The sequence below is a fragment of the Nerophis lumbriciformis genome, linkage group LG12, assembly GCF_033978685.3.
Source record: "Nerophis lumbriciformis linkage group LG12, RoL_Nlum_v2.1, whole genome shotgun sequence".
Lineage (NCBI taxonomy): Eukaryota > Metazoa > Chordata > Actinopteri > Syngnathiformes > Syngnathidae > Nerophis > Nerophis lumbriciformis.
In genome coordinates, this window is record NC_084559.2 from 40,755,376 (window position 1) to 40,782,652 (window position 27,277).

The window sequence follows — 27,277 nt, forward strand, 5'->3', positions numbered from 1 at the left end:
GTGTGTGTGTGTGTGTGTGTGTGTGTGTGTTTGTGTTTGTGTTTGTGTGTGTAACAATAACTATTTATTGTGTACCTTTTTTAAATGAAAAACCTTTGGTTGTTATATTTGCAGGTATTCTCTCACAGTGTGGACAGGCCAGAATGATACGTTTACTATACAGGATCTGCTTCCTTACAGAACACAGATGGATGTCAGCAGAATCTGCTATGACCTACCAGATATTATACGGACAGAGCTCATTAACATATCACAAGATAATATCTGTTAATGACATTTTTACCAAGCTGACTGTAGGAGACAGAAATGTGTATATAATAGAGGTGAGGGAATAATCCATTTTTAGATACATCGCATATCGGACATGGCCGATTGTAAAATAAATTAGTAAACGTAAATAATCGATAATCGATTTCTTTATTGTAAATTAAGTAATGCAGACAGTTCTACAATTTGTCTGACTGCAGCGAGCCACCTCGTTGAGAGATACAACCAACTCCTTTATTTTTGGGCACTTAAGATCCAGTTTTGTACATATTTCCATTAATTTAATAAATGTGATGGGATTTAATTTAACTGTTTCTTATTACAAATGCATTGTTTTTAAAGTTGCAAGTGCTAAACACTTATTTAGTGAAACAAAAAGAAATGTAAAACTGTATCAATATATATGTACAAACGTTTGTAGATTAAAGATGCATCAATAATCTAATTTTAATTGAATTGTAGCTCCTGAATGGTAATCGTAATCGAATGGTGAGGTGCCTGGAGATTCCCACTTCTTGAGCAAAAGCTGTGAATACTTATGCACGTGTGATTTTTTTATTTTTAATACATTTGCAAAAACACAACACTTTTTCACATCGTCATTATTGGTTATTGTGTGTAGAATTTTGAGGACTAAAATGAATTAATTCCAATTTGGAATAATGCTGTAACAGGAAATGTGGAATACGGTAAGTGAATGTACAAATATTTGGACAATGTGGTGTCTTTTTACATTGTGCTTTTTACTAAATTAACTGGAAATAAAATAATCAACTTTAAGTTTAAATTCTTTATTTACCCCTAATCCCAATCCAGGGCATTCACTTGTGCAAGATGTGATTTTGGGTGTGTATGAAAAATAAATAAATCTTTCTGACTTTCTTATGTCATCATTTCCACATTCTTATCTCATAATTTCCACTTTTTTATCTCATAAATATGACTTTTTACCTCATATTTATGACTTTTTTTCTCATAACTTTGACTTTTTTTTTCTCATTATGACTTTTTATCTCATAATTACGACTTTTTATTTTATAATATTGACATCCTTATCTCCTTTTCGACTTTCTTATCTTCTAATCTTGACTTTTTATCTCAATATTGTGACTTTTTATCTCATAATTTCAACTTTTTATCTCTTAATAATGACTTTTTGTCTCATTATGACTTACCTTTGGGGATTTTGTATTCCTCCGAAACAGGCTCCTGTAACTTATTGTAGCCTATAGAGTATAAGTAAATGCATGATAGGGACAAAACAATAACCTGAATAATCCTAAACTAATTAGATTGATATTTTTATAATCCTTTTTCTGTTGAAATTATTGATACTCAGATTTAATGTTGTTGTTGTAATATTCCTCAGATTGCTAGAATTTTTTTAAATTGCATTCAGCAATCTTTTATTGTTATTGTTGTGGAACATTCCATCAAAACTTTATTTATACAGCACATTTATTGTATTTGTTGTGGAACATTCAATCAAAACTTTATATAGCATTTTTATTATTTCTGTTGTAGAACATTCAATTAAAACTTTATTCATATAGCACTTTTATTTTATTGTTGTAGAACATTCAATCAAAACTTTATATAGCACTTTTATTGTTGTAGAACACTCAATCAAAATTTTATGTATATAGTACTTTTATTTTATTGTTGTGTAACATTCAATCAAAACTTTATTTATACAGCACTTTTATTTTTATATATGACACTTTTATTTTTATTGTTGTGGAACATTCAATCAAAACTTTATTTATATAGCCCTTTTATTTTTATTGTCTCCAAAAGACATGCACCTGGGGATAGGTTGATTGGCAACACTAAATTGGTCCTCGTGTGTGAATGTGAGTGTGAATGTTGTCTGTCTATCTGTGTTGGCCCTGCGATGAGGTGGCGACTTCCCCCGATTGAAGCTGAGATAGGCTCCAGCGCCCCCCGCGACCCCGAAGGGAATAAGCGGTAGAAAATGGATGGATAGATGGATTTTTATTGTTGTAGAACATTCAATCAAAACTTTAAATAACACTTTTATTTTATTGTTCTGAAACATTCAATCAAAACGTTATTTATACAGCACTTGTATTCTTTCTGTTGTAGAACATTAAATTAGACCTGTATTCATATAGCACTTTTATTTGTTATTGTTGTGGAACATTCAATCAAAACTTTATTTATATAGCACTTTTATTCTTATTGCTGGTGAACATTCAATCAGAACTGTATTCATATAGCACTTCCATTGTATTTTATGTGGGACATTCAATCAAAACTTTATGTATATAGCACTTTTATTTTTATTGTTGTGAAACATTCCATCAAAACTTTTATACAGCAGTTTTATTGTTAATGTTGTGGAACGTTCAATCAAAACTTCATATAACACTTTTATTTTATTGTTGTGAGAAATTCAATCAAAACTTTATTTATACAGCACATGTATTTTGATATATAGCACTTTTATTTTTATTGTTGTGAAACATTCAATCAAAACTTTATTTACACAGCCCTATTATTTTTTTTTTGGTTGTAGAACATTCAATCAAAACTTTATATAGCACTTTTATTTTATTGTTGTAAAACATTCAATCAAAGCTTTATGTAAATAGCACTTTAGTTCTTTCTGTTGTAGAACATTCAATCAAAACTGTATATAGCACTTGTATTTTTATTGTACTACATTCAATCAAAGCTTTATATAGTACTTGTATTTTTATTGTAGTAAATGCAATCAAAACTTTATATAGCACTTTTATTCTTATTGTTGTGGAACATTCAAACAAAACTTTATTTATATAGCACTTTTATTCTTATTGCTGTGGAACATTCTATCAGAACTGTATTCATACACCTGTAGCACTTTTATTGTATTTGATGTGGAACCTTCAACCAAAACTTTATTTATATAGCACTTTTATTGTAATTGCTGTGGAACATTCAATCCAAACTGTATTTATATAGCACTTTTATTGTATTTGATGTGGAACATTCAATGAAAACTTTATTTATATAGAACTTTTATTTTTATTGTTGTGAAACATTCAATCAAAACTTTTATACAGCAGTTTTATTGTTAATGTTGTGGAACATTCAATCAAAACTGTATTTATACAGCACTTTTACTGTATTTGATGTGGGACATTTAATCAAAACTTTTAGCACTTTTATTTTTATTGTTGTGAAACATTCAATAAAAGCTTTTATATAGCAGTTTTATTGTAAATGTTGTGGAACATTTAATCAAAACTACGGTATATAACACTTATTTGTATCATTGTGAAACATTCAAACAAAACTTTTATATGGCAGTTTTATTGTTAATGTTGTGGAACATTCAATCAAAACTTTATTTATATAACACTTTTATTTTTATTGTTGTGAAACATTCAATCAAAACTTTATTCGTACAGCACATTTATATTGATATATAGCCCTTTTATTTTTATTGTTGTAGAACATTCAACCAAAACTTTATATAGCAATTTTATTTAATTGTTGTGAAACATTTAATCAAAACTTTATTTAAATGGCACTTTTATTCTTTCTGTTGTAGAACATTCAATCAAAACTTTATGTAGCACTTGTATTCTTATTGTTGTGGAACATTCAATCAAAGCTTTATTTATATAGCACTTGTATTCTTATTGCTGTGGAACATTCAATCAGAACTGTATTCATATAGCACTTTTATTGTATTTGATGTGGAACATTCAATCAAAACTATTTATAGAGCACTTTTATTCTAATTGCTGTGGAACATTAAATCAAAACTTTTATATAGCAGTTTTATTGTTAATGTTGTGGAACATTCAATCAAAACTTTATTTATATAGTACTTTTATTTTTATTGTTGCGGAACATTCAATCAAAACTTTATTTACATAGACCTTTTGTTTTTATTGTTGTAGAACATTCAATCAAAACTTTTTTTTAAATGGCACTTTTATTATTTCTGTTGTAGAACATTCAATCAAAACTTTATATGGCACTTGTATTTTTATTGTAGTACATTTAATCAAAACTTTATATTGCACTTGTATTTTTATTGTTGTGGAACATTCAATAAAACTTTAATTATATAGCACTTTTATTCTAATTGCTGTGAAACATTCAATCAGATTTGTATTCATATAGCACTTTTATTCTAATTGATGTGGAACATTCAATCAAAACTTTATTTATATAGCACTTTTATTTTTATTGTTGTGAAACATTCAATCAAAACTTTATTCATACAACACTTGTATTTTTATTGTTGTGAAACATTCAATCAAAACTTTTACATAGCAGTTTTATTGCTAATGTTGTGGAACATTTAATCAAAACTTTGTTTGTATGGCACTTTCATTTCTATTGTTGTGGGACATTCAATCAAAACTTTATTTATATAGCGTTTTTATTGTTTTGTTTTGAAACATTCAATCAAAACTTTATTTATATCACACTTTTATTGTTGTGAAACATTCAATCAAAACTTTATTTATATAGCACTTTTATTCTTTCTGTTGTAGAACATTCCATCAAAACTTTTGAATATCACGTTTAATGCACAGTCAATAGGAAGAGATTTACATCAGTTAAAAACAAAAACACACACTTACACACACACTTATTCCTCGAGTAATTTGAATATGTCAATTGTCAAAAAAAAAAGTACAATATTTTTTTCTCTGCCTCCATGAACCGCTTATTTAATGTTAAGACTAACCGCACGTTGTTAGCTAAAATAAGTTAGCCGCGCCACCTAAATCTATTAACATATGAGATAAGCTGATTTTTACTAAGTTAAAAAAGTACATGGTGATGGTGATAGCGATGTAATTTTATCTTTAAATACAGCCACAGCAACGTCAAATCTTGGGTTTTAGAAACAATGGTTATTTGCGCTAATCGCTAATTTGTGAGGAGTTTGTGCCATCGGAGGCAACGTTCATTATTTCACATCGGAGATCAAGAAAGCTAGTAAGAATTGTAACAATGTTAAAGTTAAAATACAAATGATTGTCACACGCACACACGAGGTGTGGTGAAATTTGTCCTCTGCATTTGACCCATCCCCTTGTTCACCCCCTGGGAGGTGATTGGAGCAGTGAGCAGCGGTGGCCGCGCCCGGGAATCATTTTTGGTGATTTAACCCCCAATTCCAACCCTTGATGCTGAGTGCCAAGCAGGGAGGTAATGGGTCCCATTTTTATAGTCTTTGGTATGACTCGGCCGGGGTTTGAACTCACGACCTACCGATCTCAGGGCGGACAGTGTGTTGTGACCTGTGTACCGAGGAGCTTGTGGGTGAGGACACAGAGTGGTGGGACATTGATGTAAGTCCTCCTGTTTAAAAAAATGTTTAATCGTTTTATTTTCCCCCCAAATGTGACATGTAGCTAGCCTATCTGATTGTATGTGCATATAAATCAGGCATGTCAATTTAAATGGGAGCAGTTTTTGTGCAAGAGCCACATTATTTTGTCTTAAAATTTACTGTATATGACATTCAATACCACAAATGTAATAACTCATCTAATTCACAACAATATTAATCTACATTTATTAAGATAGGCTTTCCAAAAATGTGTTATTGTTAGGGGTGTCCTGACAACATTTTCATTGATATTGGAGCCTTGAGCCTTGGCCTATACCGATAATAATCTGATACGATATCCTAGAGATCATTGATGATAATAGTACACACTCTTATAATTTTGTAGTGCGGAATGTTATAAAAAGGTTTGATAGTCAAATTACCCCTAGAACAACTGTAGGTATAAAAAACTATCTTTAAAATTTAAGTGGAGCGGTAATTTGTTGTTTTTTTCTGGCAACACAATAAATCCTTAAATTAAGCTCATGATGCAGTAAATTGAATGATGCAGACACGTTTGTTACTGAATACTTTCTCATACACTTCTGCCTTGCATCTGACTTTGTACGTGTAAGTAATATACAACTATAATTATTTCATACTAAAAATGTGCTGTTTTAGACTGCAATATTGTTCAATTATTATTTCCTGTGTGTAGCTTGTGTGCTATTGTGTGCATAGCTGTTGCGTAGCTGCTAGCTCCTCGTAGCCTATAGCTTACAGTGTTTACCTTTTGTAAATGACTTGACTAAAATAGAAGAAAAGAGCAACCTTGTGTGTTTATTGGAGGATATTTAGATGTTAACGGTGCACCTTTGCACAAGTCAACACACTGCAGGACTGCTTGTATCGCACATTATATCACACACAAGTCAACACGCTGCAGGACTGCTTGCATCGCACATGATATCACACACAAGTCAACACGCTGCAGGACTGCTTGTATCGGAGCTTGTAGGGCTTGAAAGGGCACGTGATTTCGCAATGCATTGTGGGGGCTGGGCAGCTAGACAAAGTTTTTGTTTACACGGCTCAACCAGCAGTATTGTGAGAGAGCGCAACAAACTGAATTAAAGTGGATCGTACGAGAGAGAAAAAATCAAGCGACTGTACCGAAACAAAGTGGACCCTGTTCCAAAGACTCGCCACCTTGGAAAAGAAGTCAAACTGGTGCAATTGATCCATATGAAAACGCCCAGTAGCTGAGATTTGAGCAAGCTGTCCAAAGTGTCCTGTATCTCGCTCGTCAACGGAATCCGTTTTTTTTACACGCTAAACATTTCAGAATTCAAAGTCGGTGAAGGCTCACGGACAAACTAACTTTGGCTTTGCGAAAGACCTCGGAATTTGACATCAGAAAGAGAAGCTTTTTTGTCCTTTAGAGGTAAATCAACAGGTGCGGAGATTGAGAGTGGACAAGAATGTGTGAGCGTAACACAAGTTAACTTTCGGTTTCGATCTGTGCCAAGGCTGTGCAGGGACACAAGCATATTATTAGCTGGGTCCTCTCTGCAGCGCTGGTATTGCTCCTGTTTGTATTTACTCCTTTTTGCAGAACAAATTATAAAATTAATAATAATTATTATTATTATAAAATTATATAATAATATAATATATCAGTATATATTATATACTGCATATATTATATGTAAATATTACATATATGTTATATTTTCTATTGCTACTATTGTAGATTTTTAGTCTACTTCATACCTGAATTATCCTTTCCCTCCTTACCCTTTCCATCCTTTGTAACTGAGCAACTGTGTGGAACCATTTAACTTGTGGATCAATAAAGTTTGTCTAAGTCTAAGTCTAAATTGTCTTCAATTATGGTCACCTCTCTTTGTTCAGACAGCCTCAGAATAAAATCATCTGGGAGGACTCTTCCTTATAAAAGGGAGGCTCCCAATACAAATTGGTTTCAAACTAACCATTTTTTAACTCTGAAATACACTGTACATTAATATGGGAAATATTTCAAGTCTTCTCAGTCATCTATAAATAAATATTACTTTTTTCCCCAAATACTGTACCTTGTTCGTATTCCTCAACTAGCTTAGTTTAGAATAACTGTAGATCATTTGGTAAAATGACTGTTTTGTTGTTGTAATTTTCGAACACACCACCAGGGTGTGCACATCAGGGAATCAGTTATTACCACTCTCTCATGCAGTGCGTATGTAAAATTGCTGTCCTCCTGAAGTCTTTATTAAAGCCAAGTTATTCATGCAGCTCGACATGGTTCTTCCTACTGGTAACCACAAACAACAACATGGTGTCAGAGTAGTGGACAAACTTCTCGCCTGTGAGTACTTTTTGTACTAAAATTTGCCACCGGAGATTTTTTTCCTGCCGTGCGGTGGACACGCCGATCCATAATGGCGGACGGGTTTCGTCGTCCAGACCCAGTCGTCTTCAACGACAATGTCGCGGAGAACTGGCGCATTTTTGAGCAAGAATATGACATTTTCATTGCTGCTGCTCACTCGGACAAGCCCGCGAAGACCCGCGCATACATCCTATTAAACCTCGCTGGTCCAGAAGCGATCGAGAGGGAGCGCTCGTTTGCGTACGTGCCAGAGGTGCGTGCCGCCGGCGCGGGCGGTGCTATTCTCGCTCCTGCGGAGTCGCGGGAAGATCCCGAGTGCCTGAAGAGGAAGTTCAGAGAAATGTGCAATCCGCGAACGAACAAAACATTGGAAAGGCACAAGTTCCATTCGAGAATTCAAAAGCATGGGGAGAGCATGGAATCATTCATCAGTGATTTGAAGATTAAAGCCAAAACATGTCAATTTGGAGATCTAACTGATGAACTCATATGTGACAAAATTGTGTGTGGCATCACAAACGACTCTCTGAGAAAGACATTACTGAGGGACAGTGAATTGACTCTTGCCAAGGCAATCTCAATCTGCCGTATTCACGAAATGACAGAGGAAAATATCAAAACATTGGCTACACAAGCTACCAATATTGATGAGATTAAACCCACACAATACAAGCATAGGTGGATTAATGAACGGGCCTACCGGGCCCAGGCCCAGGGGGCCAGAGGCCCCAAGGGGCCAGGTCAACTTGGCCCCGCGGCCGCGACGCATGCAAAACTACTTTTGCAAAAATAATAATCTTAGGCCCCAAGGGGCCAGGCCAACTTGGCCCCGCGGCCATGATCCAAAAGAGGGTCAGAGGCCCCAAGGGGCCAGGTCAACTTGGCCCCGCGGCCGCGACCCACAGAGGGCCAGAGGCCCCAAGGGGCCAGGCCAACATGGCCCCGCGGCCATAATCCATAGACGGTCAGAGGCCCCAAGGGGCCAGGCCAACTTGGCCCCGCGGCTGCGACCCACAGAAGGCCAGAGGCCCCAAGGGGCCAGGTCAACTTGGCCCCACGGCCACGATCCATAGAGGGTAAGAGGCCCCAACGGGCCAGGTCAACTTGGCCCCGCGGCCGCGACCCACAGAGGGCCTGAGGCCCCAAGGGGTCAGGCCAACTTGGCCCCGCGGCCACGATCCATAGAGGGCCAGAGGCCCCGAGGGGTCATGCCAACTTGGCCCCGATCCATAGAGGGTCAGAGGCCCCAAGGGGCCAGGCCAACTTGGCCCCGCGGCCACAATCCACAGAGGGCCAGAGGCTCTCAATCCTTATTATCAAAGCTAATTCTCAAATTGGATCACACAACCTCACTCACATATTCTTTATCAATTATTAAAGGTTGTTTCTAAATTTTGATCACAGAACTTAATGCAAATATTCTTGATTGATTGGCAAAGCTCATTCTCAAATTTTGATTACACAACCTTACTCTGACAAATTATTATTATCAAAAAGCTCTATCTCGAATTTGGATCACAGAATCTCACTCAAGTATTCTTAGCTGTGCCCCTCCCCCATCGAGTCTTTCATAAACCGGTCTGTTCTTTTAGAATCTCCTCATTTGGTACTTTGAACTCGTGAGTGACTGCTCAAAATTTGGTTTCCTTTCCCTCAGTTCAGACTCAGAGATAATTTGAAATCATTCCACAAGAAGTTTAACGCGCACACACACACGACACACACACACTTGAGTTGAGCATTACTTGGAAATTCTTATATTTTCCATTTTGCTGTTATTATCAGCATCTTCCCATTTTGTCCTTTTCTTTCAAAAAAGTTTACAGTCTGACATTTGTCACTGCTGTCAGTTAATAACTTTTTGGTCTTTGACCCATTTTGTCATTTTCTCGATTCGATCGTCACTGACCACTCTCTCCTGTCTGGCAGACATCGTTGCTGCCATCATAGCCAGCAAGCTGCCTGCAGATAGCAACATTTTGGTATCCTTTGTGAAAATATTTAGAAAGTAGACAAAAGTACACAAAGTTGTACAACTATTATCTTTATGATCTTTTTGTTTGTTTGTTTGTTTCTCTGTTACTGTGTGTGGCCAATTAAGCGACTTTTGGCCATACCTGGCTGGTGACATTTAGCGACTTTCTGGTTGTTGTTAAAATTAATAATAGCAACAGTTCTCTTCATCTTAATGCAATTTATTGTGTCTGTCTCTCCACATTTTGCCATTAGGTACTTTGAGCTCTTGTTGGTCAGTCACTCTAAGGTACATTGTTGCTGCCATCATAGCTAGCAAGCTGCCTGCAGATAGCGACATTTTGGTGTCCTTTGAGAAATATTAAGAAAGAAGACAAAAGTACAAGACATTGTACGATTACTATCTTTTTAAAAATTATTTGTTTCACTGTCAGTGTGATTGAGCGACTTTACCGCTAGATTTCGCGTCTTTTGGCCATACCTGGCTAGCGACTGAAAACATCATTTAGCGACTTTTTGGTTGTGAAGATAAGTGGTAAAAGCAGATCTGCCTGTTGGTCTTCCCACATTTTGCCATTTGGTACTTTGCACTCTTGTTGGTCACTCCAAGGCATTTGTCCCTGCCTTCAGCTAGTCACTTGGCTCTTTTGGAATTTATTTCACTGTAATTGGCTCTCTCTTTCTCCTCAGTACAAATCAGTGTGTTCCCTTGCCATTCATCACTGACCACTCCGCTCTCCTGTCTGTCAGACATTGTTGCTGCATGCAGATAGCTTGGAGTCCTTAGTGAAAATATCAGAAGAGAAAAGTACACAATTATCTTAATCATCTTTTTTTATTCACTGTCAGTCCTTCAGTGAGTCCCAGTGTGTTGGCGATTAAGCAACGTTGGCATTCGATTTAGAGACTTTTGGCCATACATGACTGGCGACTCAAAACGTCATCTAGTGACTTTCGCTGTCTGAGTTTAGCATTGATTGGAAATCTGTTATCAGTTCTTATAGAAATCAGCTGATTTCTGCTTTTGACTGTTAATGCTAGATTGCTAGTTTTGAAAATTGCATCACTCACACACACACACACACACACACACACACACACACACACACACACACACACACACACACACACACACACACACACATAGTTGGTTAAGCTGTTGTGATAGGCAAAGAGCCAATGTGCACAGAAAGAAGGGAAATATGGATCATAAACGTCTAAGTGGAGGAGCTAGAAAAAAAATTCAGCAAGAAAAGAAAAAAAAGGAATCAGTTTTACTTGAGAGTGTTCCAAATATCTCCAGCTTCTTCAGTACAAAGACATCTGCTGAAAGCAATTCTATAAATGCTACTGCAAATTCAGCTAAGGTTAGCAATGCACCTGAGCTAGCATGTAGCTCCCAAGATCCTGAGACCACTACAAGTGTACGCACTGAACCAAATGCTTCGGATGCTAATGATTCAACCAACTCAGCAGTAGCCAGTTGCTCGGATGAATGTGAGGTCACTGCACCTCTGGACAGTATAGAAAATGAGTTGAATCTTTCTTCAACACCATCTACAGTGACAACTCTACCTAGTGATCCCGCTAAATGGGCTGACACCCTCACTGAGTCAATGAAGGAAGTTCTTATTCAAAGAGGTGCAAAATCATTTCACAACCGTCACAGCCATTATCCAGCTTCTGTGAGGAACAGTGGGCTAGGAGGCAAAACCCGATGCCTAAACAATGAACATTTTACTTCACACCTGCCCAATGGACAACGAGTACAAAGAGAGTGGATGATGTACTCTCCCTCTACTGGTAATGTTTACTGCTTTGCATGCAAACTGTTTTCCCCAAAAACGCATTCTTTTGTGACAGGCTATTGTGATTGGAAACACTCAGAAAGATTTGGTGAACATGAGCGAAGTGCTGAGCACATAACCTGCATGCAAGCAGTCTTGAACCGCGCCACAGGTGCCACAGTTGATGCAGACCTGTTCAAACAGTTTCAGGCAGAGAGCAGCTATTGGAGGCAGGTGTTACAAAGAGTTGTTGCAGTCATTAAATTCCTTGCAGAAAGGGGCCTTGCATTTAGGGGTAAAAATGAATCGTTAGGGTCTCCTCTCAATGGGAACTACCTTGGTATTCTGGAGGTCCTGGCTGAATTTGATCCCTTTCTAAAGGATCACATCAGAAAGTTTGGGCAGATGGGTCGAGGTAATACCTCATATCTGTCCTCCACCATTTGTGAGGAATTCATTGAATTGATGGGTGCAAAAACCAAACAGGCTATAGCAGATGAACTGCAAGCAAGCAAATACTACTCTATCATTGTGGATTCAACCCCAGATTTATCTCATGTGGACCAATTGACATTCATATTCCGTTTTGTTAGCAAAGAGGGCAGTGTTGTTGAACGCTTTGTGGGTTTTGAGCCCATTAATAGCCATACAGGTGAAAGTTTGGCTAACTGTGTCATGTCTGTGTTGGAAAATCTAGGGTTAGAGCTGTCAAATTGCAGGGGGCAGGCTTATGATAATGCCAGCAACATGTCAGGGAGGTATAATGGGTTGCAGGCTCACTTAAAGAAAAGCAACCCATTAATACACTATATTCCATGTGCAGCTCACTCTTTGAATTTGGTGGGAGTCAACAGCATTGACAGATGTGGAAATGAAGTCTCTAAGTATTTTGACTTGATTCAGTCTATTTACAACTTCACAACTGCATCCACACACCGATGGGACAGGGTATTTGGCAGAGGTGGGACCAAGTCATTGCTTTGCAAGTCACAAGTAAGTCTCAAGTCTTTTCCCTCAAGTCTCGAGTCAAGTCCCGAGTCAAGACAGGGCAAGTCCGAGTCAAGTCCAAAGTCAAGACTGGAAAGTCTCAAGTCAAGTCCCAAGTCCTGCATTTTGAGTTTCGAGTCCTTTCAAGTCATTTAACCACAGACTAATATATTTACACAGATTGTGTATGCTTTTAAAACGCTGTATTTATTAATTAAAACAAGTGCATTTGAAATTGCAGGGAAAAAGATAGTGCTGACATTGCACTTCAAAATAGCACTATTAACCAGTCATTTTAAACATGTAACTCATTCCTTTACAGAATAAACACATTTGAAAAAAACAAGTGCAACTGTACTTATTTGCACAAAAGTGTTAACATTGTATTTCCATGGCATATTGCATTGTAACTAGTTCCACAGCAGTTTCTATCCTGTTCTTACCTTATCTCATTGATCTCATCTCATACTGTATGTGTGTTTATGTGTGCGTACACATGAAAAACATAACAAATATATGAACATAACAATGAACAGAGTTGTACTTTTTAGATGTCAGGACCCTATGCAATATGTACACATATTCTTAACATAGTATACATTTTAACTGACCTTTATTTGACTATGTTTGTCTTTTTGTAGGTGGCTAAAATACGCGGTGCTGCTGACTGCCGTCTAACGTTACGTTACTGTGTGTGATACATTGACTAACGTAATGTTACTGTGTGTGATACATTGACTAACGTAATGTTACTGTGTGTGATACATTGACTAACGTTACGTTACTGTGTGTGATACATTGTCTAACATTACGTTACTGTGTGTGATACATTGACTAACGTTACGTTACTGTGTGTGATACAGTGACTAACGTAATGTTACTGTGTGTGATACATTGTCTAACGTAATGTTACTGTTTGTGATACATTGACTAACGTAATGTTACTGTGTGTGATACATTGACTAACGTTACGTTACTGTGTGTGATACATTGACTAACGTTACGTTACTGTGTGTGATACATTGACTAACGTAACGTTATGTATAGGTACCTCATGAAACCCTGCTTAAAAAAAATCACTTGACAAAAAGTATGAATAAGGTAGCAAACTGCAGTGGACGCAACAGATTGCCATGTTTGCAATGACGTTATAACCATAGACATCTTATAAGTAGACGCAGCATTGGTTGCTGTGACGTGAGCAATTTGCCCGCCATCTTGAAGTGCTGATGAGGAGCCGGCGAGCAGCCTAAACTGACAGTTGAAAGGTAGAAAACAAAGATGGTGTTCAGCGTTTTCCTGCTCAAATGAGCGGACTGTTGAAAATAGGAATCGGGGGATTACTTTTCACAAGTAAGATTTAACATTAACGTAGTATTGGTTGTATTTTATGAAAATAATATTACCACAGAGTTGAGAAGGATCAAAGATCTTCAATATTTGTATGTGAAAATCACAAAGAAATCTTCTGGGTGAGGATGACGCCCCTACAGGGGTTTGGTTTACAAACTTTCAGCCCCACCTAAAACAAAATTCACCAGCCACTACTGATTATGATGCATTCTCATTTTAGGCAAAGTATAAGACAATACTTTCTTAACAGTATAATTGTAACCAGGAATCAGTCTTCAAGTAACAATATTCAAATACTAACATTGTTGGGTTAAACAGAATTTGGTTTTATTCTGAATCCAGTGAAACAGATTGGTGGTTTTAGCTGATATGAAGACTTTCAGGTGTTTATATATGTTTAAGTATTTGGCAGACGCTTTTATCCAAAGCGACTTACATAAAATAATACATATAAAACAATCACTGCAAACATTATCATTTAAGGGAAGAATGTAATAGAAAATATCAATACAAAGTGTCAAGACAGAATAAACTCTCTGCTGCTGAAGCAACAGAGATACAGTCTATAGGTCCCTAAGATATATAGATATCTAATGTATTCATACATTGTTTATGTAGGATACACGCATATGTATATATAACCTAATCATATTGTTTCTTCAACTTAAAAATAGCTTACCGTTTTTTTTCCCCTTCTCTGGGATTATATTCCCAGTTTTGATCTCGGACGTCTGGTCACTTATAGCGTATAAGAATATTATATTACTGTTAAGCAAACTATGAATAATAAAACACGCCAAAACATGTGTCTGTTACACACGTATGACAAAAAAGCGCGTGAAAATCAGTGGTATTCAGTGAGGTAAAATGAATTAAATGCGCTGACAGTTCATTGCTCCTGCCAAATGAATTGCACTGAGTGGAGCGGATCACCACTCCAAGATGGCGGCCCCGCGCCTCGTCTGCGCCAGTAGGCATTAGCGCTCTATGCTGCGTCTACTTATAAGATGTCTATGGTTATAACGTTAGCAGTGAATTTGCAGCCTCACTGATTTAACTACACAGCAAATAAAAGTCACGTTACTTAGCCAATAAACGTTATCTTACATTCAAAACTTACCCTTCTTTGTGCAACTTCAAATGTCGAACGAAGTTGGAAGTTGTTGCGTCTCCATCTGTAATATTCGAACTGCGTGATTTGCATACGGCAATTCGTTTTTTGTTGACCAAGTCGTAGTTTTTATACCCGAACGAAACCAACTTTAACATAATTGTTTATCACTGGCACGTTGTTGGACCAACTCTTGTTCATTGGTTGTCCTGCAATTTGATTGGATGAATGCTGTGTGATGAAAACAACGTAGTTCTAATTTGATTGGCTGTTGTACTGACAGCACACCAGCTGACAGGAATAACACGCTGATAGACAGACAAAGAAAATGAAAGATACGGAGCGCTCCCAAATAACTTTTTAAGCTTTGGATTTTGGGGAAAGTGGCAAGTCATGTCAAGTCATGTCAAGTCAAAAGGCTCAAGTCCAAGTGAAGTCACAAGTCATTGATGTAAAGTCTAAGTCGAGTTGCAAGTCTCTTTACATTTTGTCAAGTCGAGTCTAAAGTCATCAAATTCATGACTCGAGTCTGACTCGAGTCCAAGTCATGTGACTCGAGTCCACACCTCTGGTATTTGGCAATTCCAACATAGATCTCACACTTAAAGCTTTATCCAACACGCGTTGGAGTTGCCGTGCAGAATCTACCAAAGCACTGTGGCAGAACTACAGTAAAATAAGAGCAGCACTACAGGGTATTTCCACTGATGACACAGAGAAACGAGACACACAAACTGAAGCTGACAGTCTAGTGCGGAAGCTGGATTCACTTGAGATGGCCTTCATGGCAGGCTTTTGGGACACTGTTCTGTCCAGATTTCAGGCCACAAGTCTGCAACTTCAAAAAGCAGACATTGACCTTGGTACAGCAGTTAGATTGCTGGAATCTCTGCGCACCTTTGTTCTCTCCCAAAGAGATCTATTTGATCATTTTGAGCAGAAAGCCTTAAACATGTTGGGTGGCACCCCATCTTACAGGGCTGAACGGACGAAGAAACGTAAAAAGTTTGCTGATGAATCAGCATCCCCAGATGTTGTGCTTGAGGGAAGGCAACTGTTTCAAATAGAGACATTTATTGCCTCTATTGATCAACTGAGTTCAAGCCTTAATCACCGTCTGGAGGCCTACAAACATCTGAACAATTTGTTCAGTGTCCTTTTCTCTTTGGATACAGAGTCCAATGCTTCAGTCCTTCACAAGGCCAAGATTCTCACTGAATCATACTCATCTGACCTCAATGAAAGTCTTGGACAGGAGCTTATACAGTTCAAATCTTTTATACAGCTCAACAACACTGATGAGGAGAGGACCCCTTCAGGACTGCTCAAAACAATAATACATTTTGGACTACAGCCTATGTTTCCTAATACATACATTGCGCTACAGATTTTTCTCACTCTACCGGTCAGTAACTGTGAGGGAGAACGCTCATTCTCTCTTTTGTCAAGAGTCAAAAATGAGCTGCGCACAAGAATGACTCAGAAAAGATTAAATGCGTTATCTCTAATGGCAATTGAGAGTGAGCTGACAAGAGAGTTGGACTTCAATGATGTGGTGGATGATTTTGCGAAATTGAAAGCACGAAAGAAACCCCTTGCTTAAAGGTGCACTGTGTAAGATTTTTAGGTTGTTATTTCCAGAATTCACCCATTCACTAATGTTAGGCTACCTGTTTTCATGAATACTTACCACCACCATAAAATTCTAAGTATCCATTATGACTGGGAGAATTGCACTTTCGCCATTTCTGGGAACTGTCTGTCACCTGGATTCTGAAGATAGGATTGACTTTAGGCAGAAGCTTGGTGCTTTCTCTGGCAAACTGAACCTCAAGCTTCATTCTCTGCAGCTTTGCATTCTTGTTCAGACTTTCATCGACAAGGAACTTTTCAACTTCCCCACTATCGTGAAGGGGCCACCAAAAGATTTCAGTGTGTCCAGCATGTCTAGTCTCTTCTTCTCCTGTCTTTGAGCCATCTCTTGTTTCTCGTCAGCCCAACTCTCGAATTTTGCCTTCATGAGTTTACTCCAGTTGAGTTCAACCTCTCTTTTTGCTTGTGCTGCTGCCTTGAAACCTCTGAAGCTCCTGGCTCTTCTGTAAAATTATTGACCTATTGACTGCATTCAGTGTGCCCAACTTCTTCAGTCTGTAGTCCACCTTGCCACATTGTCTCTCCATCCCAATGTTGTGCACAGGGGTGCCATCAATGTTACTAGCCTGTTCACTGACAGGGTCCATTGGGAAGGTCTCCTCATCCATCCCATAGTCCATCCTCTGCCTGGCCAGGACAGTCTTCAGATGGGGCAGCATGAGATCTGTCAGCTGCTTCACTTCATCCAAGTATTCGGCAGCCACGTCTGACACTGAGTTCAGGACATGTCCAGTGCCTGTCCAGCCACTATAGCATTCTTGCTGTCTACATCCAGATCCACCATGAAACTCTGTAGCACTTGCTCCATCTTCATATCGGCCTCCGCCAACCGCATCACTTTATTCATGGCACTGCTGAAGCCCAGTGTAGTGTGGGTGCCACAAAAGATCTGCCCTGCTGGTTTTTCCAAGTTGTTCATCTCTGCCAACAGCTTTGAAAAGCCTTTGTTGTGCTCTGTGCTGTCAGTCATATGTGCATCTACAAGTTTATAAACATCCTCCACATTGACTCCTCTGACCGACGCCAGTATTTCGAACCCCATATCCACTTGCATTTCTATGTCCTCAGTGGTCTCTCGGTGAATGGGTAAGACAGGCAGAGGAAATGGGCTATCTTGACCTGCATGCAGCCCTTGTACCATGAACTGACCTACACCTTTCTTTGTGGTGCTCTCCGATGCATGTGTTATCATTTTACCTTTCTCCTTCTCCTCCTCAAGCTTTCCCACAAAATAGATACAGACTTTGAGCCTCAATTTGCTGCACAGCTGCCGTTATGCCAAAGTGTTTTCCTAAGATATTATTTTATTTTTAATGATAGAAGGGAGGAAAAGGGGGCAAAAATCATGTCCAATTTAGTTTTTTGGGTGGGGTGGGGGGTTTATTTCATGATAGGTACCAACTTCCAATACATAATATCTCTCAAATGACCCAATGCACCATCACTGAAGTGGGCGTAATCATTTTCCAAAAATTTTATTTTTAGGCCATTTATCCCCTCCCCCTACCTGTGTCTGTGTGAAACCTGTGCTTGTCTGTGTGGTATACCTAATAGTGTGTGTGCAGTATGTGCACTCTTCTGTACAGTACAGTGTGCATGTCTGTTCACAGTATACAGTATTTCTTGCATAGTGCGTGCGTGTGTGTGCGCGTGCACGCGCGGGGTTGAGGGGCCAAGACCATGTCAGGCCCAGGGGGCCAAAATTTCTTAATCCGCCCCTGAATACAAGCAATTTAAAGGCAAATTCCAGAAAATTGCCCAGACTATCACAAAGTGTAACAATTGTGGAGGGAGTCACACAGCAAAAAAGGAAATGTGTCCAGCGTTTGGACAACAATGTCACAACTGCATGAAACAAAATCACTACAAAAAATGCTGCAAGTCAAAGCCACAGAGCCAGTCCAAGTTTACCACAAACAAGCGCTATGGACAGTCTGTGCATGATGTGACAATGGATCAACACAGCCAAAGTGAAAATGACACATTCTATGTGGATGGCTTGGAAATTGAAAATTGCGTTGACACTGTAAATCCGCAACAAAGAGACCAAGATGAAGGATTTGTCACAGTGCGCATAAATGACGTGCCAACTGAAATGAAAGTGGATACAGGTGCTAAATGCAATGTAATGTCATTAAATACTTTCAATAGAGTAAACAGCGGCGTGAAACTCGCCAAACCAAACAAAAGCACAAATTTGGTTGCTTACGGAGGAGCCAAAATCGAGACACAAGGTGAAGCTATCTGACAATGCAAGACAGTACAAGTGTGAACAATTCAGGAAGTTTGCTGAGGAATGGGACTTCATCCACACCACTAGCAGCCCAGAGTTTCCCCAGTCGAATGGACTTGCGGAAAGAGCTGTCAGGAGTGCCAAGCAACTGATGGAAAAATCCCACCGGGACAAAACTGATGTCTTCCTAAACCTCCTTAACCTCAGAAACATTCCCCGAGATGCGGACATTGGTTCCCCTGCCGAACGGTTAATGTCACGACAAACGCGCGCAGCTATCCCAGTGTGTACCAGACTACTACAGCCAACAGCAAAAGACTCAAGACAAGTACACGCTCGACTAGTCGACAAGAGAACTACGGTGAAACGTCACTACGACAAGTCAAGTCGCCCACTGAGTCCCTTGGCAGAAGGGCAAGTGATCCGTATGCAAACTCCTGCTGGACATGACCGACTTGGAATAGTGGAAAAGTTGTGCGAAGAGCCACGTTCCTACATCATCCAATCCGATGGGAGAAGATACAGAAGGAATCGTCGCCACATCCTCCCGGTTCAAGAACGACCACCAACACCTCTCCAGAACGACGAAGCAGACTCTCAGGATGGTAGACATACCGTGGTGGACTTAGTCCCTCCCACACCACTGAGAGAAGAGACAGTGATTAGGCAAACGGAAAGTGCATCACCAATTCGACCCAGATTCATGACGCAGACTGACACAGCTTATACAACACGTGCAGGTCGAGTGTGTAGACCCAATCCAAAGTATGTGCAGTAAGAAAAAACAAAAAACAAATGTACATGTGATTTATTTTGAGAGATAGTATTTTTTCTACCTGTTCTGTGATGTGTTTAGATATTTCATACAGATAGTGAATTGTTTGTACTTACCCTACACAGTTAAGAGATTTAATCTCTGTTACATATAGATTTTCATTTCACTTATCTGCTTTTGTTTTTTATGAAAGACTCTTAACTAAAAGGGAAGGATGTAGATCATTTGGTAAAATGACTGTTTTGTTGTTGTAATTTTCGAACACACCACCAGGGTGTGCACATCAGGGAATCAGTTATTACCACTCTCTCATGCAGTGCGTATGTAAAATTGCTGTCCTCCTGAAGTCTTTATTAAAGCCAAGTTATTCATGCAGCTCGACATGGTTCTTCCTACTGGTAACCACAAACAACAACAATAACTAACGCTAACAGTGTTACGACCGGGTCGCATCGTGATGCGGGGTTGTTCTCCCAGGAATGCAGACGGGCTTCAGACACAGCTTGCAGGTAGGAAATTATTTATTTAAGGAATAAATCAGACGGGAACAAAAGAAAAACGTGCTCATAGCACTTAAGGTAAAAACTAAAGGGGCTAGCGTGGGAGCTAGCAAGTCAAAGAGCCTAGCGTGAAAGCTAGCAGGTACGGAGCATGAAACAAATGCAGTCAACTGTTGCAAATGGCAAGTTAGGAAGCCAGACCGAGTGAGGCCAGGGCATAGACTAAATAGCCCTCTGATTAGCGGCCGGGCAACAGGTGCGCGTCCCGAACACTAACCAGAGGCAGGTGAATGTGATCTGTCGTCATGGCAACTGAAAACAAACACAATCAAGAGGTGCTGAAAACACAAGTGACTAGAAAACATAAACAGACTATGATCCGGGCAGCGGATCATAACAAACAGCCTCCGAAACTGAATAAAACATGCCTTGATTCAAACTTACCAGTGTGAAATGCCGTGTACACACCAACTTGCACCATGTGATGGCGTTAATAGTCATGTTTGATTGTCTCACGGCTTCACTGTCTCTTTACTAGCTTAATAAACCGACTGCGATGCTCTGGTCGCGTGCGGCTATTACTGGCGTGTTCCCAAGATGCAGAAGACCGAGGAGGCAACGTGCATGTCATGATAGAGACAAACAAAAGACGAGTACTGTTGAGAAGGGCACTGAAGCACAGGGGTGGCTATGCAAAAACGAAACTAAAACTGACTAAAACAATAAACCAGAATCCTGGAAGGCCGTGGTGGGCCGTGCGTTCCCCACCTAGGCCTTCAATGATTACATAAGTTCCACCACATGACCATTGCTTCTTCTTCTTTTCGTGTCTTTGAAGCATGTGGTTATACGACAGTTTCCCATTTCTTTACACAGTCTTTTGCATTGTTGTTGACCATTGCTGGAGAAATACTATACAGGAACACATGTACTGGGTATCGTATCACCTCAACAGTGTACAAAACGGGTTATTTTCTGGTGCATTTAAAAATCAATAAACCCGCATCAGCAATTAAAACATATCTTCTGTGCTACTGTCAAAATTAAAATTGCAAAAAACATATTAAACGTGACAAAATAAATAAATAAAATATCTGAACTCACATTTCATCGCCTGGACAGCTGAGCTAGCTTCCGGAGTTGGCCGACATCGTCTCACAAGATGTAGTTTCTCTTTTAAATATCCTTATTTGTGTTGTCTTGCAGACGAGGAGTGTTAGCTGAGTTCTTAAAGTTTACTCCACAGCGTGCTCATCAATAACATCAAGCTGGCTACATTCAACAACCTAAACGAGGCTACTGCGCATGCCCTTCGCTACTGTGGCATGCTGGGTAATGGAGTTCTTATGTTACCTAGCTCATATATATCTGCCTTAGGCCAGCTAGAAGAATGCGTGATCTGACTGGCTATCGCAACTGTCAAATTTTTGTGTCTGTTCACTTACAGTGCACAGATGCCCGCATTGTTGATTCTGAAGGCCTCGGGCAGATTTGGTACAGCATGGCAACATAAGCTAGCTGAATTCTGATTGGATAAAAACTATAACCTAAAAACAACAGCGCTGGAAGGAGCATAATATGACATGAAAAGAATATGAATACTTTTAGATATTTAGGGAAAGTAAATTCAAAATTACTTTTATCTTTAATTATGATCATGATTTCTGGTTATGTTAGGCCAGCAGAGAAAGCCTTGCTGGCCCTGACGGCCCACCATTGCTGGAACGTAGCAAAACTCACGGCAGGAGGAAAGAGCGTCCACATTAATGATCCTAAACAAGAATGGTAGTTCACACTCAACTTAAATACATCTGATTGCTAACAGAAAGCAGGGGCGTGGATCAGTGCTCAGAGAAAGATGTGTGAAGCGGTCACAAAAAACACCAACATAACACGAAGTGCCACAAAAATAAGAGCGCAGGACAGGAATCAACACCAAACACAGAAGAACGGCAACAAAACACAACATAAAGGCACGGCCTGGTGTAACCAGAGGTGGCACCGACTTCCTTTTGGCACGCTTTCACGCTCGAAATTGAGAAAAATCTCACCAAATAATGTTTCCCCTGAAGCGATCATAACCGCAATGGTGGCAGTTAATAATGCCGCACTTTTGTGCCGTGTTTTGAACTTGTTCACGGAAAAACTAAACTTAAGCACAGAGTCTTCAGTTTAACTGTGTAAATAAGTTATTCAGACTCCAGGTAGACCCACAATGCAATGCGTTTCCACATCACACTTTCAAGGCCTATATCAGAAAATTTAGATGCAAGCCGATACTTGGGTTTTTTTTTGGTGGTATGGTACAGATATCAGATCGGGACACCCCTTGTTACATGTTTACTTTAGTTCTATTTGGACCCTCCCGTTTATAAGGAAGAGTCCTCCCAGATGATGTTATTCTGAGGCTGTCTGAACAAAGAGAGGTGACTGTGATTGAAGATTAACAATTTATTTGGCAAAAAGGAGTAAATACAAACAGTAGCGCTGGAGAGAGGACCGAGCCTTCCATCCATCAATTTTCTACCGCTTGTCTCTTTTTTGGGGTCGTGGGGGGTGCTGGAGTCTATCTCAGCTGCATTCGGGCGGTAGGTGGGGTACACCCTGGACAAGTCGCCACCTCATCGGAGGGCCAAAACAGATAGACAACATTCACACACTAGGGACCATTTAGTGTTGCCAATCAACCTATCCCCAGGTGCATGTCTTTGGAGGTGTGTGTGTTTGTATGGATCACAAACAGGGCGAGATCGTTGCTTTAGCTTCTTAGAGCAAAACCAAGCCGAAAGCCCGTAACTTCTAAGGCGTTCCATGTTGGAAATGTTCCGCTAACATTTCTGTAATTTATTGGCAAAGTATCAGATCGTGACTTGAAATCGGATCAGACTTGAGGCCAAAAAATGTGTATCTGGATCGGAAGTCGAAGATGTAGATGACATTCCCATGTGCGTCCGGCTTGTCATCTGACTGAATCCATCTGTCCTTAGAAGCACAAACTGTATTTTCCCCGTATGAATGTAAAAAACTAAATGTCAGTGTTCCTACTTTTCTTCAAAGTTGGCCAGCTGCTTAATCTGCTCGCTCTGCATGGAGTGACGCCTCCACAGCATTTTATTGGACTTTAGGTCCCTTGGAAAAACACAGGGCAGAGCGGGCTGTGGATCTTTAAAAGCAACAGTGACCGCTTTGCCGCTCCCAGCGCTAGGACACAAGGAGCCGCAGCTGACACCAATGTCCGGAATAGGAGCGTGGGGGTTCAGAGGCGGGAGATACCCGGGTCGAGTGGAGGCGATGTGATCCTGAAGGAGTGCCCCTGAGCCTCTCCGTGGAACAGAATAATCCAGAGACTCTCTGGAACCGGACAGGGTGGAGGACCTGCTGTTGGCCATCTTGGGCCTGGCTGGTCCGGCTCCTTTGGAGCTTCTGTCTTTGCTGTCCAACTGCAGCAACTGGGAGTCGGAACTGTAATGGTCCACGCCGATGTTGCGCCGGAAAATCACGTTCTGCAGACTGGAAATGTTGAAGTGTCGAAGACTGTCGTACGGACGGTCGCTGGCACAGGTGGAAAAGGAAAGATTGTTCTCCTGATGCAAGTTGGGGTGCGAAGAAGAACTATCGTAGGACATCTTTCGAGCGAAGCGCCTTCCAGATCCAGTTTTGTCGTCATCGCCTGACATGTTGTTGAAGAGGCCATCTTTCACGTCCGTACTAATAGGAGGTCGATGGAGGCTCAGACCTTCTTCCACCTGCTCCTCTGTCAGCAAGGAGCTCTGCCTCTTCTGAAGCAACAAGGATGGACCTTTAGACCACTGCTCTGAGTGGAGTCTCTGGAGACCAAGGCGCTTATCCACACATAACGGACTAGGAGGTTTACCAGGAGAACCTGGTTGAAATTCACCCACTGCAACATTTGAGTTCTTTGTACTTTCAGGCTGGGGAGATGCGTTGGCTGAGGACCCCTGCGGAGGAAGCCGGCGCTGAGAAGAGCAAGTCGGAGCAGAGTAGAAACGCTCCTCGGGGTCCGAAGGTGGAGGAACGTTTAAGTACTGCTTTGTGCTCAGATGGCCGGATGCCAGCTTGTCGGTGGCGATGATGATCACCTCCTTGCCCTTTGCTTTGCAGGCGTCCAAGAGGATCTTGACGATGTCCCTGTTGCCTGTATGGATGGCGTAGACCACCGCTGACAAGCCCGTGTTGTCCTGCAGAGTTGGATCGGCGCCGTTGCCCAGCAGAAGGGACAGAGTTTCACTCCCGGCCTGGCAGAGGCACGCGTGTATCAAGGCGGTTTTCCCACTCTTGTCTTGGATGTTTGGGTCCGCGCCATTTTCCAGGAGATACCTGTGGTATTGAGAAGGTAGCCGCTAGTGTTGCGCCATATAGACGAATAACGATGTAAATGGTAGGCGATGGTTGTATAGCAGTATGATAATGAATGTGTATAGCTGTGTATTTGACAGTGACAAGAGAAATGACTAGGGATGGGTATGCAATGCTAACTGGTAGCATCTCTATGGCAAATCCAATGTAATTTAGCATCGAGCTAGTGCATTTTGAAAAGTAGGAATGGGTACCGTTCACATTTGAACCGATACGTACCTGGGAATCGAAACCGGTACTCAACGGCACCAATTTTTGGTACTTTTGTGTGTTTTGATAAATATTCATTGTTTTTTTTTTTTTATAAAATCCCATTTTTATTGCAACATTTAAATATGAGCTGATTATAATAACTGCTGTCTATAACTTGTTTTATTATCACAGTTCTGAGTCTCTTTTGCAGGTGTGATATTTAGTTGCAATTACAGTTGCAAGTCTAAGACATTAGATGGCAGTATGGTGCATAGTTTAGTTTTTTGTTGCGCCCTACAGAGTGTTAACATTTTAATAAGTGTACTTATTACACACCAGCTGTTTGATTCTAACGTGCATCGTAGTTGTAGTTTTCATTCAATTTAACAATTTTGGAGGTGTTGAAATCGTCATGCAAAATCCATCCATCCATCCATTTTCTACCGCTTATTCCCTTTGGGGTCGCGGGGGGCGCTGGAGCCTATCTCAGCTACAATCGGGCGGAAGGCGGGGTACACCCTGGACAAGTCGCCACCTCATCGCAGGCCATGCAAAATCGCTAATGCTAATCAGTAGCATGTCAATAGCAAAGCCAATGTAGAATAGCATCAAGCTACCACGTGTTTGGAAAAGTGGAGCCTTATTTTATTTAGATTGGATCGGTTTTTTTTTGAGTCAATTACTTTGTTGGCATTGAAAATTGCAACATTACCTAGCGGTAGTTTGACTGAGTCCGCTCTCAGTGCTGCTGGAGTGTCGAAGTGCAACCGAGCATGACACCACGCACAACCCAGGTACCACTGGATTTTACGTGAATCGGGATTCAGTCAGTGCCAAAAAAGTACGGGATTCAGTACCCATCCTCATCCTCAACGCGTTAAAGTGTTCTTGCTAGCAGCCAATGTCCCTCCATAGTGCAAAGCCGCTTCTAAGTCAGCAATCCTTGCCTCCATAGCAACATAAAACGTTTCTCACAAATAGACATATTACTGGAAAAAGAGGTATGGCTAAACATGCTACACTACACACCATAGGAGGATACAATAAGCCATGCTAACCGCTAAGCTAAAATGCAAACAGAGGCAGGCGGATAGATACAAATACTGGCAGTAATAATACCAAGTATAGTATCAGTAGTATTAACGAATAGGGGTGTGGGAAAAAATCGATTCGATGGGGTAAATCCTGCTGAAATCCTATGTATTGAATGAAAAAAATCGATTTTGAATCGAATCGTGACCCCAAGAATCGATATTGAATCGAACCGTGGGACACCCAAAGATTCACAGCCCTACTAACGAAGTATAGTCAATAATGCAGTGATTAGAAAAATATCAATCCAATCACTGTAATATTGACTATAGTTGTTAATGTTATTGTCAATATTTGTATCAATCCGCCCACCTTTGTTTATATTGAAGAGAGCAGTCAGCATGGCCTTTTGTATCCTACTACGGTGTGTGGTGTAGCATGTTTAACCATTCCTCCACCTCCGGTGATAATCATACTTTTAGGATACTTTTTTTGCCGGCATGAAGGCGAGGATAAGTAAGCCTGGCTTTGCACTGTGGAGGGACGTTAGCCGCGAACTCGCTCCACGTACGCATTACGTTGAGGATGCGGCCATATGTTTGTCGCTGTCAAATTTGCTGGAATGTGTCATCAACATACACGATTGTTCTATCATCAATCTCATTTATTGTCGTGCAAGCAGTCGTACTTACTGGACCATCTTGTGTTTGGGAACACTCTGTGTGTCTGAGTGGCGTGTCTTGCAAGCCACCATTAGTGGCGTCTCTCCGTGTTCGTTGCTCTCGTTGATATATGCCCCTCCCTCCAACAGCAGCCGAGTTAGACGCAGACGACTCAGATAAATGGCCTTCAGCAGAGAATTGCCATCTGTTCGCACCTCATCCATTGTAGCGCTCCTTCAAATCCACACTGCAGGTCTTGGATGAGGGTTCATCTGCTCATTGCCTGCAGAAAAAACAACAAGTCGGTTAAAACTTCTCCCTTTTTTTGTTCCAGCTTCCAATTGTCCTTCACTCACTTGTGGTGATCAGAAAAATTCATGGTTGGAAGTCATTCTTTGGAACATTTATGTAAATCATCTTGTCTTACAAAATGTGTTTTTTTGCAATTGTTTAAGCCGGTGGAGAAAAATCAATCTAGCTGTGTTTATTTTGTCTTTAATTTTTTTGCATATTCTTATTGCTTTTTTAGATTTTAGATATTTTATTGCTGTTAATTATTATTTTACAGTTTATGTAACTGTATAATTACACAACACTTTATTTTGTATTAAAATATTTAAAAGTCCTGCCAGATTTGCCTATTCATTCATTACTGACAATATGCTCATGTACATTAA

General features: G+C 40.0%; 2 protein-coding genes across 2 annotated transcripts in view; one reads left to right on the forward strand and one right to left on the reverse strand.

The window, feature by feature from the left end:
• fam151b (family with sequence similarity 151 member B) overlaps window positions 1-1,111 on the forward strand; it is a 35,881-nt gene extending 34,770 nt beyond the window's left edge. Inside the window, exon 5 of the mRNA XM_061986581.1 lies at window positions 115-1,111. Coding sequence (XP_061842565.1) covers window positions 115-271 — 157 coding nt within the window. The 3' untranslated portion in view covers window positions 272-1,111. The remainder of the gene's footprint in view (window positions 1-114) is intronic.
• A 22,258-nt stretch (window positions 1,112-23,369) lies between these two features.
• ankrd34bb (ankyrin repeat domain 34Bb) lies at window positions 23,370-26,830 on the reverse strand. Its single transcript, XM_072914354.1, is given in 2 exon segments — window positions 23,370-24,675; window positions 26,631-26,830. Coding segments are annotated over 2 exon segments (1,500 nt in total). The 5' UTR covers window positions 26,825-26,830.
• Window positions 26,831-27,277: the final 447 nt, after the last annotated feature.